The sequence below is a fragment of the Podarcis cretensis genome (genome assembly GCF_951804945.1).
Source record: "Podarcis cretensis genome assembly, chromosome: 6".
Taxonomy (NCBI): domain Eukaryota; kingdom Metazoa; phylum Chordata; class Lepidosauria; order Squamata; family Lacertidae; genus Podarcis; species Podarcis cretensis.
This window is the reverse complement of record NC_137175.1, coordinates 29,778,048-29,795,928: the sequence shown is the minus strand read 5'-3', so window position 1 is coordinate 29,795,928 and position 17,881 is coordinate 29,778,048. Positions and strand designations below refer to the sequence as shown.

The following is a 17,881-nucleotide window of genomic DNA, read 5'->3' as shown; positions in this document are numbered from 1 at the left end:
AATTTTAGGAAAAGAAGAAAGCTGTATTTCTCTGTTCAAATGAATTAATAAATGTAAGGTAGAGACATAGAAGGCAAGAGAAGTAAATATTCTTAGGTCATGACCTGAAACCTAATCTATTCTTGGAAAATACTGTTCCAAGACTCTTTTAATGTTAGTTATTTCTTGCAAGTCAATGAGGGGAGATCATTTAATAGTGAGGGTGAGAGCTGATACATAAGTGACACCAGTTCAAACCTAAGCATGTCTACTCAGAAGTAAGACCTACTGAGTTCAATGGTGCTTACTCCTAGGTCAGTGGAGTTAAAGATTGCAGCCTAAAGTTCTTTCACCAGCCCACCTTGGGTCTTCTGGCAAGCATAAAGTATGTTCCTTTAAGTGGTTTCTGAGCTTGTTAATTGTGTTCACTGTGAGTTTTGCTAGTGACTGTCTCTTGGGAAAACTCTTTTGAGAGTTAAATTTCGTTCATGCTATGCTTTTCATGGAATGTATTTTTATTTTATTTTTACTCACTTTCAGTGTCTCTTGAAATCTTTGATTTTTAAGCTCATGTCAGAGCAATCCAACCAGATTCAGGTGCTGGCAGCAGAACTTTCTGCTTGGATGTTTTTCACATATCTTGTTTACCATAGAGGTTTAGCATTAGTTTACCAACTGCAGGGGGAGAGGGGTTTGAAAGTTTACCTGCTAGAGCCATCACAACGATTTGGGGAACAGGGGAAATTACACACACACACACACACACACACACACACACACACACAAGTACCCCCCACCTTCTTGGTTTTTAAAACAGTAACATTAAATACAAATGAATTAAACATAATATGTACCTATGGATGAAGATAAATTTAATTCAGTTCATATTTGCAACTGAACTTACCTAATTTTCACTTTCTGCAACAATACACAAAACACAGCCATCCTTCGAAATTCATCCTTGGCTGAATTTTGCGATAAAGTTGTCCAGGCAAGTAACATGTGCAAAAATGCATGCATTAAAGAAAAGTGTTAATAAAAATGCATATATTGGGGAAAATAACATACAAAAATGTGTTGTATTAGGTGGAATTGCTTTGCAGAATTGCATACAAAATTGCATACAAATGTGTGTATTTATGAGAAATTCCCACTGAAATGCAGATGGAACCTTTTTAAAAAATCAAGATTGCAAGATGATGTGGGAATAGAGAGAACAGAACTTAAGGCTGGAGAAATGAGAAGCTGAGAGAATCCAAAAAATTGATATGCTTGTCCACTCCTAAATGTAGCTTGGCCCAAGCAAACCATTACAATGTGGGCTGCACAATAAGGTGGTTGTGCCTTTCTGCATTTTGACTGGTATTAGGAAAACAAACTTTTCACATCTGTCTCAAACTTCCCCAGCCAATGTACTGGAGGGTCCACCCGCAATAGTGACAGCATCTAACTCAGTATCTGTTTGCTTGAAATGAATTGTTTCTTACAGTAACATTTTTATTTTTGTATGTGTGCAGTGCTTTGAAATGTCACCCGCTGAGCAGCTCTTGTCACCAGGCATAAACTGAGAATTGTTGCTGAAGATAGCATTCTCCATCAGAAATTGGCATTTTTGATCTCCCAGTAGGTGGTGGCGATATTGAAGGCGGCAGGAGTGCTAGACACGCCTGTGCAGAGGCCCAAAACCTATTCCCACCCTGTGCAAAGTCTGGCGTAACAACCTGAAATGAGAACTCAGAACATTTTGCTATCCTTTTAGAAAACAGATATTGCCATTGTATTATAAATCTTACACACACACACAAACACACACACACAAACCAGCGTGTGGCGTGTTGTGGGGGAAGCAGTTCTCCAAAGCAACACGCAATGCTCTCTGGTTATCACCTTATTCTTATAAAAACCTTAAGCAGAACTGAAATGCAGTTTGCAATTTATTTTTATTTATATGCTGCTTGAATTTTTTTTTAAGCCTGTAAGACCTGACCCCACCCCCACCCACCATGGCCCCCTCCACCTCTTCCCCCCTTTTCTTAATAATAATAATAATGATAATGATAATGATAATTTATTATTTATTATTTATACTCCACCCATCTGGCTGGATTTCCCCAGCCACTCTGGGCAGCTTTCAACAGAATATTAAAATGCAATAGTCTATTAAACATTAAAAGCTTCCCTAAACAAAAGCTTCCTAATGTAACACTAATTTCTCAACAAATGAAACTGATCTGTAGAAAATGTAACTTGAAAAAAGAGACATTGCACATATTTTTGTAAACCAAGAAATCTTTAATAAAAAAAAACATTTTTTAAAAAGCCTGTAAGCAGTTTACATAAAATAATATCAAACCTTTGCAAGAAATAGCAATGAAAATAACAAGACTTTGGAAACTGACATAACAAAATCGCCAAAATTGTAGGTAAAATCAAGAGTTTCGAAAAATAAAATGGAATAAAATTACAAGTCTGGGTAGGCTCGTTTCAAGAGGCAGTGGAAACAGCTCTATGACTGGGCCTCCCTAATAGCAATAGGCAGGGAGGTCCAGAGAGTAGCTGCTGCCACACTTGCAATTCCTTACAAGTGCAGAACAAACATTATATGGAATGTGTAAAAGTGCCAGTTCTGCATATAAAAGCAATTGAGTGGGCACATATGGGTAAGACGACCCTTCCAGTAAGCTGGTCCAAAGCTGTTGAGGGCTTTATATACTAATAGTCACACCTTGAATTGGGTGCTACTTTGCATGCATAACACCAGGGGCAGGGCTGCCATGTATGGCCCCACTCATGTGCTCGTCTTGCCTGCGAGTATAGCACCTGCCCAGGGCGTGCACGTCTTCTGTAGAGCAGCAACTTTGCAGTGTTTCCCCCAAATCCCTCATTAGCTCTGTTGTGTCTCCCTGTTGTGACACTGGCAGGCACCCATATCATGTCTTAAGTCTCCTTAGCTTTGGAAGGAAGAATGCCTGTGATCTGTGGTGCTGTACCATTGTGCCGGCGACTTCCCAGTGTGTCGGGGGTGAGGTGAAGCCGGAAGGGCCTTGTGGGGTGTTTCATCAAGCATCCGAACATTTTTCAGAAAACAGGATGGTAGGGTACATCACCTTTCCTTATGCTTTGCTTCTAGAAAGCAGTCGACATCTTTGTTCGCAGAGTTACTTTGGTTTCCATGCAAACGGCGAAAATTTGTCACACATTTCTATCCTCGTGTATATCACACACCCCTTTAGTACAGAGGTTTAGGAATGAACATTTCCTTAGCAGATCAAAAAAGGATCGTTCTCCCCCATTGTGGGAGTTGAAGACTGTCCATGAAATCATGCTGGGTGACATCAAACATGTGTCTGCACCCAGCACAGCCTTTAGTCTCACCTGAATAGAAGCAGGCTCAGAGGAACACAACTAACATCTCCTGTGTGTTCTATATTTGGCATTCATTTTACAGGAGGATGAAGGTAGACAATGACTGTAAGCTGAGAGCTGTGTAATGTGTTGGCTTGGATCCAGAGATGTTTTGCACAAGCAGAAAGGCACTTCTGCATGAGCAAGACAAGCTGGCCAAATTCTCCCGATTCTCCTTCTGACTCCCTGTGCCCAATCTCATGCTCTCCCAGAGGCAGGGCTGGCTTGCCCGTGAGGTGGGCTTAAGCAGCCACCTTAGGTGGCAGAATCCTGCAGAGCAGGGCCCCCAACAGTGCCCCACCCGCCACTGCCACTGCTGGAGAAGGGAGGAGGAACGGCAGTGGCTTCTGGCAAGATCTCACAAAACTCTCACTTGACCAAGATCTCACCAGAAGCCACTGCCGTGCAACCCCAAGAAGTGAAGCTTCAGTGGAGGGGTGGTGGAGGAGACAGCACCTTCCCATTTCACTGCAGGTGGCAGACTAGGATGGGCCACCCATGCTTAGAGGGTCCCTAAGAGGCTGTGGGAGCTATAGTGCAGGAAGGAACAAGGAAAACCCCATTACATGAGTGGAGTTCTGCTTAACAAGTTGGGGAAAATAGAGAGAGGGAGACCCAATTCAGTTATGAACAAGAAACCATGGTTTGCTGTTGTGTTACACGAGCTATAGCAAGCTACAGGCCCGTGTTGTCCATCCTTCACTTTCATTCCTCCTTTGCATATGAGAGGAGGAAATAGACGTTTTCATTCCCTGTTTCCAACAAGCCACATTTTCAATTTCAGGTAAAGATGCACCTCTTTGCCCAGGCTTTTGAGGAGAAGCAAGGTGTATTGGGCATCTGAATTTCTGTCGCTGCTAGTGGTTTTACTTTTAACTAATTTTATTTTTGTTTTGTGCTGTTTTGATCATATTGTTTAGATCTGATCTTCCAACCATGCATGCACTCCTAATCCTTTGAACTCTTTCCCCTTCTCTCCTCTCTTTTGTGAAAGCTAAAGTCAGGAGATAATCTTCACAAAAGAGTGGAGGGGAAAGAATTCACAGCACTAGGAGTGCAAGATTAGGAGATCAAATGGCCTTATATCTCTACCCGTGCTTAGATGTTTACTAAACTGTAGTCATCTCAAACAGGTTTGGCAATATGGAAATATATTTACTTTTATTTAATGAATTGATTAGTCACTTAAAAGGCAGGTCCTCTGGCAGCTCTAGCTGACATATTTGCTGCGGAAAACACCCCAATATATACATATACATTTTATACCCTTCACAAAAGGGAAAAGGCCAGTACCTCTTTGTATATGTTTGTTTATTTGCAGGTATGGAAATAGCATAAAGGTATGCAAATAATAGTACAGATGAAGCTTTTTTAAATTTAAAAAAAGACTTTGATACAAAAAATTACGCATAAGGGATGGGAAGAGTAGTAATTCCAACACAGCAGTAATTCCAAATTGTTATTTGCTGCAGATATAAACATGGCTGGAGAACCAAAGCCCAACAGACCCAAAGGCCTGAAGAGAACAGCATCCGCCTTATACAGGTAAGTTCTGTTGTTGTGATTCCCACCTAACAAAATGAATCTGACAAGCGTGAGCAGGGATATTCAGGAAATACAGTCTATATATGTTGTGCTGTATGGGAGGAATGGGGATCTTCAGTTGCAGCCCTCCAGGCCTTTCTATCTGGCCCTAAGGAGTCTCTCCAGGCTGCATCTGCCCTCTGCCTCCAAGCTGCACTCCTCATTAGTCCTTCTTCATACCTTCTTTTAATCCATTTGCTTGGCTGAAACACAATCCAGAATGCCTCTTGCTTGCCAAGGATGGAGCAGAGGGGTGTGTAAATGGGTGCAGAAACTAGTTTACTGCACAAAGGTAAAATTCATGTTTGTTGCTCCATCTGCTTTTGCCTCTGGCCCCTCCCACCATTGGTATGTGGCCCCTGAAAGGTTTTCCAGACAGGAATGCAGTCTTCAGGTTGAAAAAGATTCCCCACTCCTGTCCGATAGAATATGGGGTCTGGTACAGAATAGGGGCTGACTCATTTTTAAGCCCAGGTTTTGTCAGGGGCTGGACTGAGGAGGAATGGTGGGAGCCACCTCCCCACTTTTTCCTGAACCTTCCCAAGGACAGGAGGACAGTATTGATTTAGAAGAGTGGTTTGCAGAGGGGCATAGTCCAGAGGGGAAAAGCTGGGAAATACTGGTTGAGGAACAGCTAGAAGAGGAAACGCCAGGAGAGAGACAGCTGGCAGATTCAGTGTCCTTGGAAAGCATTCCTGATCCACCTTCGCCTAAGACTAGTTAAGACTGGGTTTTGAGAGTGATGGAACAGAAAGCGCAGCGGCAACAAGATCAGATTACCCGACAGAGAAATGGCATAAATTAATGGGGACGGAGGGGGTGAGCCTTTACTGGAAGCAACACCATTTCTAGACAGATATGCATTCCTTTGTCTCTCACTGTGATTATTAAAGAAGCTAACTGGTAAGAACGCTCCTTTTGTTTGATCTGAATCCCCAAAACCTGACAGGTTTAGAGTTTTCTCTCAAAACTGCTGTAAGAGTTTTGTTTCCCCATTAACCAGGGGAAGCCATTTTGGGTTTACAGCAGTGGTTATCAAAGTGGGGGGGGGGAGGTGGGGGATTACTTGGGGAAGGGGACTCAACTACACAGGTCAATTTATAATGTTAAAAATGCATTATGAAAAAATCTGACACCAGATGGTGCTGTAGAACAGAATCCAAAGTCAATGACAGATTGCCTTGAGAGTGGGTTCCCCCCTCCCCGTAACTTTTTTAAATAGCATTTTTTATATCTGTGTAGATACAGCCTAAGAGGCAAGGAGGTGGCAGCGGGGTGCTGGAGGTGTAAATAACTATTGGACGTTGAAAAGCTGGTATCAGTGGATCAAGTTGGTCCATTTAATTGAAAAATATTAAACTAAATAGTTTTAAATGTGATCAAGTGATCTCATGGAGGAGCAGGGTAGTGGACGTCACATGAGACAAAGTAAATGAAAATGGTAGAGAAAAGCGTAGGAGGAGGAATAACTGGTATATGGAAGGAGCAGGAGAAAGAAATAAGAGCAGGTAGGTTTTGGTTTCAGCATGGAAGAAGTGGGGAAATGTTGAGCAAAGTGTCAGGAGGTGGAGAGCCAGTAGCAAGGCCCTAGCAGAGCATCAAGATTGGAGGAGGAAAAGTGCTGTGAATTTCTAAGGTTGGTATAGATGAGATGGGTGCAGTATTGCTGCTTTAGATAAGAAGGGAGAGAGCATGAATTTATAGTGGCTGAGATTATCAGCCACACACTTTTTTTGTTCTCCACCAAAGGCTTTCAGCTGTACCTGAATATGAGTGAAACAATCAAACAGAGGCGCTGAGCCAGGGGTGTGGATGTGCGGGGAGGAGAAAAGTATGTTAGAAGAGCGGGACAACAGGGACAAATTGAAGGTAACAACTGCAGCATCTATGGAGCAGGCAGAAGCAGAGGAGGAGAGGAGAGATAGTAGAGGGCAATGTTTCAGAGAAGGCCACTGGCTCAATGGAGAGGAGCTCAGGGAAGGAGTAGGGGGTGGGATATAGGGAGAGCGGACCGTGTGTAATGTTGAAAAGACTAAGATGGTGATTGGGCAGACAGAATCCCACAGCAGAAATGTCAGATACAAAGCAGTTCCAGGCAAAGGCAACATCAAGAGAGTGCCCAAAGCAAAAGCACATTCTGGAGGAGTTGTTTGGTTTTTTATTCCTGTTCAAAAGGTTGCTTCCTTATTGGCTAAGTGAATATGTGGAATTATTAGGAGGGGAAAGTCAGCATTTACTTTACAAAATGTTCTCTTTCAGCTGTCATATCCGTCAAATACCAACTGCTATTGTGCATGAGCTACCAGTGTCACTTAATGTCAATTATCAAATACTGTTCAATATCAAACACTTACATTAAGTACACTGTGTTTGATGCATAATATTAGAATATTCAGTCATCAGAATCCCCGGTGGAAAGTTCTGAGGAACACTTTTTTGCCAATTTAATTTCAGCTTGTTTCTCTACAAAATTACTCCTCATCTCTGCAAATCAATTTATTTTTTGAATCAACTAAAGGGTAACAGATGACTGCTTACCATTTTCCTTTTTTAAAAAAGTGTATATTTAATTTATATGCCACTTTATAGCTCACATCAAATTATCAAAATAAAACAAACTAAAAACAATTCATTGTAAATGTAACGAATTTGAATAAGGCACCCCTAGCAAACTGTGGACTAGTGATTGCATGGTAATAGTATTTGCCAACATACATACATACTTTTATTTGTATGCCCCCTTTCCATAGTTCAAACCATGCACAAAGCTGCTTACGACATGAATAGAAATTGCATAATTGCAAACATAACCAAAGTAGTCATATTCCTGTCTGCATGCTACAGATTACAGGCTCCAATGTGGTTTGCAGTCTCTCCATATTGGAATTGTAAGCGCCAAATGGACTTAGTCAGCAAACTCAAATTTCATTGCAGTTTGGAATGGAGGGCAAGGTACACAATTATTTGCTGGTATAATCGTGGTGCTAGTCCTGCAAAGGTATCAAGGGTTCTTCAACCTTGGGCTCCCAGATGCTGTCAGACTGCAGCTTCCCTGATCCCTGATCGTTGGCTAGGCCAGCTGGGGATGATGGTGTTGTAGTCTGTCAGCATATGGGAATCCAAGGTTGAAGCTGTGTGCTTTAAGGGAAGATGATGTGATCACTTTTATCCATTTGTTTGCTGGGTTCCCCAAATTGATAGTTCTGCATAATCATTGTGCCAATATGGGAGAGGTAGGGATTTTGTGGGTGGGGTGGGGAACAATCTTCCCATCTTCATATTGGTTCGAGTAAAAGAAACTCAGCAAGCAGATAAACTCTGCTTTCATCCTTTGCCAACCTCTGCTTCTTAATAATACTCTTGTCAATATAATCTCTTCCACTCTGCCTCTTTCATCGTATCATTAATTCAGGTAAAATCTTAGTAGCCCCTTTAGCACAGCTTATGCCACTTTGAAGAAGCCCATGTGAAGATTAAAGGGAAGTCCTGGCACTCTTGTTTTTATTACCCACCAAGCTTTCTTCTCTGCCCAGGCTGGTGTTTTGGCCTCATCTTAGTTATTATGTTACTTTCAAGCAATGGTACACACATCAAACACTGCTGTATCACTTGTGTTGTTATGGGAAGTACGGGGGGGGAGGAGAGAGAGACCAGGGAAATCATCTCTAATAGTAAATAAGAAAGGGGGAAATGGTGTGCATTTAGAGAGAGAAGGTGAGAAGGTCTTTACCTGCTTTCCAACACAACACCTTCTTCCCGGATAAAGAGGGGTTTAAGTTCTGGTGGAAAGGTATGATATCTGGCAAATATGTATGAGTTGCCTTATACTGAGTCAGACCATTGTTCCATCTAAATCATTACTGTCTACACAAACTGGCAGCAGCATTCCAGGGTTTAAGATGGGAACATTTCCAGCCCTACCTGGACATGTCAGGTATGGAACCTGGGACCTTCTGCCCTCAAGGCAAATGCTCTGTCTCTGAACTACAGGTCTTTTTCCAAGGGATCAAATGCCCAGATAGGGCTATAATAGGAATCGGTTCTCCATTAGACAGAGAGCCAAGCCACATGTGAACAAAATGCCTGTGGTTTGTGAGATGAACCAGCCTCAGATTGGGTGGTAGGGAGAGGGGTAAATTTGAAGTGGCAGAGGGGAGCAGGAATTTGAAACTAGGGAAAGCTGAATTGAAATATGTGGTGTTTTGTCCCTAAGTTGCTCAGGATAGGAATGTCCACATTTCTCGGATGCGACATTTACTTATGTACATTTTTCTAAAAAATAAATAAATAACCAGAATCTTTCAAGTTTGTGGGCTACAAATAGAAAAGGGAGTAGTGCAAACGCTGTTATTTATCTTTAGACTTCAGAGCTAATAGTTCAGTTGACTGAAATTGCAAGCCGAAGCATGAGATAAATACCTCTTTGCTTCTTTCCTTCTTTGAATGGCAGCTGAATGTGAAGCCTGTCAGGCTGTAGGTCACTTTGGTGGACACAACACTGACCCCTTTATTTTTCCTTAGTTGACTTGCAGTGGATCAGTTGTGATCCACTGTTCTTTCTCTCTTTTTCTTGCTCATGTAGTGCCTCTTAATTATTTACTGGTAATTATCTACCAGGAGCAAACTAAATGCAAAAGAAGCAGATGAGTGCAAATTTGCTTAATTGCGTGATTTATTCACATGGCAGAATGGCTTTGCTTGACACAGATTTTGGGTCACCTTGGCACCAGCTTGTTTGTTTATTCTTTCACAGAATACGTGCAGCTCCGAGTGTTTGCCCACACATTTCTTAAGGCTTGCTTATACGATCAGGCACAATGATCGTTATTTTAGAAATGTTATCCCAGGGCAACATTCCCTTTCTACCTAAATAATAATAATAATAATAAAAATTCCAGAGTGTTTCAGCAGCACACCCTTTGCTAATAATCTGGAGTAATTTATAGGCCACCGTGGGAAGGTTAGAACATAAAAAGCATAAGAAGAGCTCTGCTGGATCAGGCCATTGGTCCATTTAGCGCAGTATCTGATTCTCATTCTGATCTTCCAGATCCTATGGGAAGGGCACAAGCAAGAAGGACTTAAGCACAACTGCACTCACCTCTCCTACAGATGCATACTGCCTCCAATCATGGAGGAGCAGCATAGCCATTGTGGCTATTAGCTGTTGGTCACCTTCTCCTCCATGAATTTGCCTAATTCTCTTATAAAGCCATGCAGGCTGGTGGCTGCTACTGCAACTGTGGGAGTGTATGCCTTAGTTTAACTATGAGCTGCATGAAGAAGCACCTTCTTTAGTCTATCCCAAATCTTCCAGTTTTTTTCAAATGACCCCACCAATCCATTGGGGTGGACGGATGAGTCTTTTTCTGGATCACATCAATTCCATGCATATTCATTCATAAGTCTGTAACCAGTGTGGTGTAGTGGTTAAGAGCAGTAGTCTCATAATCTGGGGAACCGGGTTTTAGTCTGTGCACCTAAGTGCACATTAGGTTGGTTCACTTAAAAATGTGAATGATTTTTTTCTCCTGCCCTCTGAATGCATCCGACAACTTCATACGCAAGGTCGTATGTTGAGACAAAATACATGTATAACTGTGTATTTAAATATATATTTAAGTGCACATTTTGTTGTTGGTTTTTGTTTTGCTTTTAATTGAAGATTAATGCAGAAAGAAGGCAGGAATACAGATGTGAATTTCACATGGATTGGAAATAGGCTGACTTGTCCATCTCTAACTGGAGTCTAGCATCCCAATTCTAACCCTCTGTAAGATGAAATCATATGCACATTTACACTGGAGTAGTCCAGTTTAATTCAATAGGGCTTACTTCCAAGTAGACATGCAGATGAGATGGTTGCAATGCAGGATGGTAGCAAACGCCAAAAAATTCCAGGGTTGTAATCTGCTAAGCATGGAAACAGTGTTAGGCCTGGCATGAGAGAGTGGCAATTTGCAATTGGTCACTGCCAGTCATTACAGTACTTTGCATTGTTTCTAGGTTCTGCTTGTTGTTTTGCCTGTGCTTGTGTTGTTGCATTTGTTACATGGGTGTCACATTTGCACCAGCCATATTTCTTAAAGCACATTTAAAGATTACGGCTTTCCCCCAAAAGAATCCTGGGAATTGTAGTTTGTTAAGGGTGTTGGGATTGTAATTCTGTGAAGGGTAAAAAATACTATTAATGATAAATTAACATGTGCCATTAAGGTAAGATGGGGAATTTGCAGGAGAAATGATTTTGAGGAGATATGGAGTGTGTTTGTAGAATTTGTACTGTTAAAACAGAAAGGGGTCAAACCATCACAAGAGGTGTTGAAATTTTGGGAGGTTGGATAGTTAGAATGGAATGGTTTCGGTGGTGGGGTGCATACTTTGATTCTTATTTATGATTATTACTTTGTCAAAATAAAATTAAAAATAAATTCACTTCCCGGGGTTCTTTGGAGGGAAGCCATGTGCTTTAAATGTATTGTGTGGATGTGAGATCAATTACATGAGACAATGGAAGAGAATGGATTTCTTCTAAGCTTCCACTTCATTTCTGATACAATCCCAAATTTAGAACATCCTGAAAAAACATCAGGAATAAAGAAAAAGAAGAGGAATTAAAGATGTGAGCATAATCACATCTGATCTGTCAAGCATTAGCTAACAAGATGGGGAGGGGGGTATAGTTTCCACCCACCTACTAAAGAGACCTGCAGTCAGCCAGCTGTCCCATTCAGATCCCAGGTGGGGAAAGATAAAAGCATGGAGCTATTTCTCACATGGCCGGGCTTGATATTTCAGGAGTATAAAGGTAAATAGTAACAGTACACATCCCAGCACTCTCCCCCATCCTATCCTTTATTAATCCCTTCCCACTGGTAGAAGCAGCAATTCACCAGTAGAAACATCACAGAAACTTCTTTCTGTGCTCACTGTCAAACAGACCAGAGAAACTGTGTGATTTCCACAAGCCTTTCAAAATAGGGACTTTGATCTGGGAGGTACCACAGGTCCATTCTTGTTCAACCTGTTGCTGTGAGGCAGAGAGCTAGTGTGTCTCAGGAAACTGCTTAAAGAGCAGGTTGCTCATGCAAGTAAGCCAAGTTACAAGTAAGTGAATTGTGCTGCAGTCTTAAACTGCAGTTCTATGCATACCTATCTGGGAGTAAGCACAATTGAATATTGTGGGACTGCATCCGAGTAAAAATGCATCAGATTATGCTGTTAAAACCCCATTGAAATCTATAGCATTTAAAATATACTTAATTCTGGGCAAGATTGTGTCCAATTGCTATGGTTCAAATGGTAGTGAGTTCAGTTATTCTGCCTGCTCTTAACAGGGGTATTTATTAGCACAAATTCCAAGTAATACTGGACACTTCCAGGCCGTTCTTATATTTGGATGGAACTCAGTCTCATATCAGCAAATTTAGATTGCATAATTAAAGTTGGTTTGCCATTCCCACACAACAAAACCACCACCAACCAAAAAAAAACAAAAAAACCAATTCAGACTAGAAAGTGTGGGATATTAATTGGTTGGCACAACTTTGTATAACCTCCCCGCAAACAAACCAGAATGAATGCTCAGTAAATAGCTGAACAGCATCTAGCCTCCCTGCGAAGTGTGGAAACAAACCAAGATAAATGCTCAATAAACAGCTCACCTGGAAGTGATCAATGAGGCACATGATGCTTCAGAATCCTCCTAGGAGCCCTTTGCAGATTTAAATAGTGGAAATTAAAATCAACTCAACAAAGGGTCGCCATAATGATGTGTGGCATTTGTCATATCATGTCTTCGCCCACTGGGGCTCTTTATTGAGAACAGTATGATTTATGACTGGATCAGTGTCTGCCACAGCCTTCTAAATCTCTGCATACAGCTAAGGAGCAGGAGACATTAAATTCTCCTGTCTATTCTCTTAAGGTAAGTTTCCATGCAGTTGCAGGGGATGGAAGAGGGAAACACAGACTATGAAGATACAAGTGTGAGAGTGGGTGGTATTGTACAGTTACAGCACATTGATTTTTGAGCCATAAACTACAGAGATTATTATTGCTATCAGCAGTGAATTCATCATCCCTTAACCATTAAAAGGGGGGGAATTATTTACTGCCTAACTGCTGCTTATGATTAAAGAGCCTTGCCTTGCAATCCTGAACACATGGGGTGTTTCTGTGCAGCAGTTTATTGTGGAGTCAGGGCTGCTCGTGCACGGCCGTTTTTTGTTTGTTTGTTTGCAGCATCTTTACAACGACATGCTAATCAAAATGCTCCCCTGTATTTCTACACACACACACATACCCATTTAATTCAGATGTACCATTTTTGCAAGGGTTATTTTTTGGCAGCGGGTGTAGGGTACTATGGAAACAGTAAATCCAGTTTAATTTGGTGATAATGTTGGATGGCATTTTGATGTGGATGACATAGTATGTTGCACAAACTTTGCATACCACCGAACCCACAATAAACTCCTATGTGGAAATGCCTATTTACTCTGAAGAACAGCCTACTGAACTCAGTGGGTTGTGCATCTCCAATAAAATTGCAGAGGATTGCAGCCATAACTCCAAGGCACTGTGGAAACACTTGACATGAGTATTTATGTTTGAGTGGTCTTTCTGCAGTATCTGCAGGCAGTGCTTTTTTTCTGGGGGTACGCATACCCCTAAACATTTTGTGAATCTTTGTACTTTTGTCCATTTACTGTATTTTATTTTTCCTGATTTGGACTATAAAATGGTGATTTTCTTGAGTCAAAATGAGAGTACCCCCAAACATTTTTTTAGGGGAGAGAAAAAAAGCACTGTCTGAAGGCATGGAAACTTCATATACTATAAAATGAAAATGACAACTGAAGCAACCAGAGTGCTCAGGGAAGCATAGGTTTCTAATCATATAGTCCCAACTTCATTTGACCCAATTCAAGGTGACCCCCATCAGCACTCGCCAGCCTGGACAAAGGTCAAGGATAATGGGAGCTGTAGAACAGCAACATCAGGAAGGCAGTAGGTTAGTCCTCCCTGCCCTAAATGGCTTTGGATCCTGGATATATAAAAGGAGCATCTACTCCTGTCCTGCATCAGTTACCAGAGGAGGTCCTGCTTCATGCTCCAGTGCCATCTAAGATGAGACACATAGATACATAGGACAGGGCCTTCTCAGTGGTGGTGTCCAGAAATTCTTTGTTGATTTTCTCCCTTTTTGCTGTCAAGTGGAAACAGCACTGCTTAGCTTGTTCAAGGCACTTGGAGGCAATGCTGGGTTTGAGGGGAGCTCAGGCCTTGAAGATTCCCCCCAACCTTGGCACTGCATCCACCCCAGCATTTGCATGCACACACTTGCATGCCTTGCTTGGCTTTTCGTAGTCACTGCTGTAACATAAAACACACTACTACTACTACCACCAGCTCACTGCTTCTGGCAGTTTTTCAGGCACTTCTGGTCCCAAGGTCCCTGGACTTATGGGGTGTGGGGCCAGACTTACACCCTTTGGTCCATGACACATCATCTGCTTTGCATGCAGAAGGTCCCAAGGAGATTGCCCAGCACTTCCAGGTAGGGCTGAGAATGTCCCCTCTCTGAAAGAGTTGCTGTCAGTGTAGACAACTCTAAGCTAGATGAACCTCTGTTCTGACACTGTTTCAGATGGCTTTTTATGTTCCTATGCCACTGAAAGCACTTGCTGAGAATTTAAATTAGCTTGGCAAATATAAGATGGGGGACTACATGGCTTGCTAGTAGGGTCTAAGGGTCTTAGCAGACCACAGGCTGAACATGAGTCAACCGTGTGATGCAACAGCAAAAAAAAACCCCAGCCTAATTCTCTTTTAGGCTGCATCAACAGAAGTATGGTGTCTTGGGAAATAATAGCACTACTCTATTCTGCCTTGGTCAGATCACACCCGGAATACTGTGTCCAGTTCTGGGCATCACAATTAAAGAAGGATATTGATAAGCTGGAATGGGTGCAGAGGAGGGCGACCAAGATGATAAAGGATCTAGAAGCCAAGCTTTATGAGAAACAGTAGAGGGAGTTGGGTAGGTTTAGTCTAGTAAAGAGTAGACTGGGAGGAGATATGATAGCCATCTTCAGACATATCAAGGGCTATCACATGGAAGATGGGGCAAACTTGTTTTCTTCTGCTCTGGAGGGTAGGACCCAAATCAATGGATCCAAGTTATAAGGAAGGAGATTTCATCTAAACATCAGGAAGAACTTTCTGAATGTCTGAGCTGTTTGACTCCACCAGGAGGTTCTGGATTCTCCTTTATTAGAGGTTTTTAAGCAGAGGTTGGATGGCCATTTGTCATGGATACTTTAGTTGAGATGTGTGCATTTCATGGGGTTGGACTAGATGACCCTTAGGACCCCTTCCATGTTCTGATATTATTAAGCAGCAGCATCATTATCATGTTCCTATCAGTGATTTGCTGCTTGTTTTATGAGGGATTTTTAACTGGTTTTGTGTGCTTGGTTGGTATTGGGATTTCCTCACTTCTGGTTAAAAAAATAAAATAAAATCCAGGGGAGCAAAGCTTAGCCAGGTTCAGCTTCCTTGGGAAGGAGGTGACCAGAAGCCTACAGTGTTTTGTAGTATCTGAATTACAAATGTACAGACAGAGCATAGGTGGAGGCAGACGCCTGAACACGTCAGGCAGCCAAAGCCACTTCCACACATCAGATCTCCAAAGTAGCTGTCCCTCGCTGCCAAAGCAAAACGCTTCTAGCTGACTCTTTCACTGCAAAACTCCAACTGCAGTCTCCCCCATTTGTTCCCTTCCACAGACACACAGCTAGATTACCTCATCCTTACCTAGGGTAATATGCCCCCTTTCATAACCTTCCATCAATTTTCTAGCCAGAACACTGCAGAGTGGTCCTGCATCAAGAAGCAATGTTCTAACAATTAGCTCCCATGGAGACAGAGCACCCAGGCTAGTAACTCTCCTTTTGTCAAGTCCAAAACACTGCCCAGGTATGACCTTAAGGAAACCCGCTATGAAAGTCCTATTCACTGATCAGAACCGCATAGCAGGATCCGTGTTTGTTTTGATGATTTCTAACAACCTTTAGGATTGTATTATGTTCTTGCCCTTCGATTAAAATAATAATACCAGTGGATAGCTCGTTTTATCAAAGAACATACACATGGTGCCTGCCTATTCCCCTTTGTCTGATACTCTAGTCTATAATGCTTTTGTACAATATTGTAACTATTACTATGTTTATTTCGAAACTCTCAAGAACTCAGTAACTGAATATGTGGAGGCTTGGCTGGAACCATTATTGGTCTCATTCCAACACCAAGGTCACTTAAACATAAGACCTATTCACTAAAACATTTTTCTCACAAGGAGGGTGGCTGCCAGATACAGCTTTTTTTGAGCTGCTTGCATTGATTTCCCTCCCCACTGATTATTGGATTTTATGTGAAGTGGTAATTTTTGTGATTTTTTTACAGTGTATGTTGTATGGTCATTTTATTTATTGTCACCAGCCCTAAGGTCATCTGATATACAACTGACAGAATTGTAGAGTTGGAAGGGACCAAGAGGGTCATCTGGTCCAAACCCCTGCAATGCAGGAATCTTTTTGCCCAACGTGGTGCTCGAACCCATGACCTTGAAATTAAGTGTCTCATGCTGTACCGACTGGGCTATTTGGTTGTTACTATTACTACAGTGCCTGGCGTGCTCTGGCCCATGGGGTCACGAAGAGTCGGACATGACTAAACGACTAAACAACAACATTACTACTACTAATACCTAAAAACATAAAACACCCCAGGTTCAGTTCCTCACATCTCCAGTTAACAGGATTTCAGATAACATGGTGGAGAAAGACCATTCCTTGAGCTCTTTTAAGCTGTTGCCTATCAGTAGACAGTAGACAGTGCTGAGCCTTATGGACCAATGGACTGGTGATCCTGCGTGTCTCCTCTGAGCTGCCTATAGAACTCCCAGATCAAGCATTGGACTATGCAGCTGTTCTGCTCTAACCAGCTTCAGTGATCTTGCCAGCTTGAATCAGTCAAACATGGAGGCCAAAGTGTGCTCCTCATTGTTCCGTTTAATAACTTTTGATAGCTCTGTTCTCTGGAAATGTGCCAGCCTTTCTCTGAGATTATGAGTAACCCAAAGGGAATGGGTTGAGTTAAAAAGAAAGAAGTTGAAATGGATGCTTTCAGCCTTAAGACTGAAAGCCTAATAGGTCCCAGAACCCTTTCCTCATTCTTTTTGTCTGTTTCCTGCCCCAATGGGCTTAACTATGCTGACTCACATTGTCATTCTAAAACGAATAATTAAATGTACTGCTGAATTCAGCAATTGGCTATCCACCCAAGACCTAAATGCATCATTAAATCAATGTAGTCAAGGCCCATATCCTGTTGAAACACCCTATGGAACATGGTGAGAACCGGGTAGCTACCTACATATAACCATATCCCTTGGTGATCATTACCATCAAGGTATACTATAGTATACCAAATTATTTACTGCTACTTATTTACAGGAAAAAGGACTACAGAGTATATTTGCTGCCTTTCTTCCATGGGGTTGTCAAGAGCTAAGGTGGCACCCCCCTTGTCTGGAGGATCTATTCTACAGTACAAAGGTTAAAGGTACAGCTGTTGGTTTGCCCACTTTTGCCTCTGTCCCTTAGGCTCTCCTACCACTAGCATGTGGTCCTTGGGAAGCTGCCCTAGGGCTGAAAAAATTGCCCCATTACCAGCTGTACAGACTCTCAGGCAGCATAAGGGGCAGGGGGGTTGCTCCTGCGGAGCAGTGTGAGGGGCCGAGCATTAAATCTCCGGTGGTTTTTATTGTCCTGAAATGCCGCCTCCACGTCACTGGGAAGTCAAAAATGTCAAGGCAAAATTAAAAATTCCACTTTGAGCCGACCTT

At 42.1% G+C, this 17,881-nt stretch overlaps 1 protein-coding gene across 4 annotated transcripts in view; it reads left to right on the top strand.

The window, feature by feature from the left end:
* RALY (RALY heterogeneous nuclear ribonucleoprotein) overlaps positions 1-17,881 on the top strand; it is a 218,641-nt gene that overhangs the window by 187,857 nt on the left and 12,903 nt on the right. For all 4 annotated transcript variants that reach the window (XM_079979935.1, XM_079979938.1, XM_079979936.1 and 1 more), the window contains one exon: positions 4,857-4,929. In XM_079979935.1, coding sequence (XP_079836061.1) covers positions 4,857-4,929 — 73 coding nt within the window. The remainder of the gene's footprint in view (positions 1-4,856; positions 4,930-17,881) is intronic.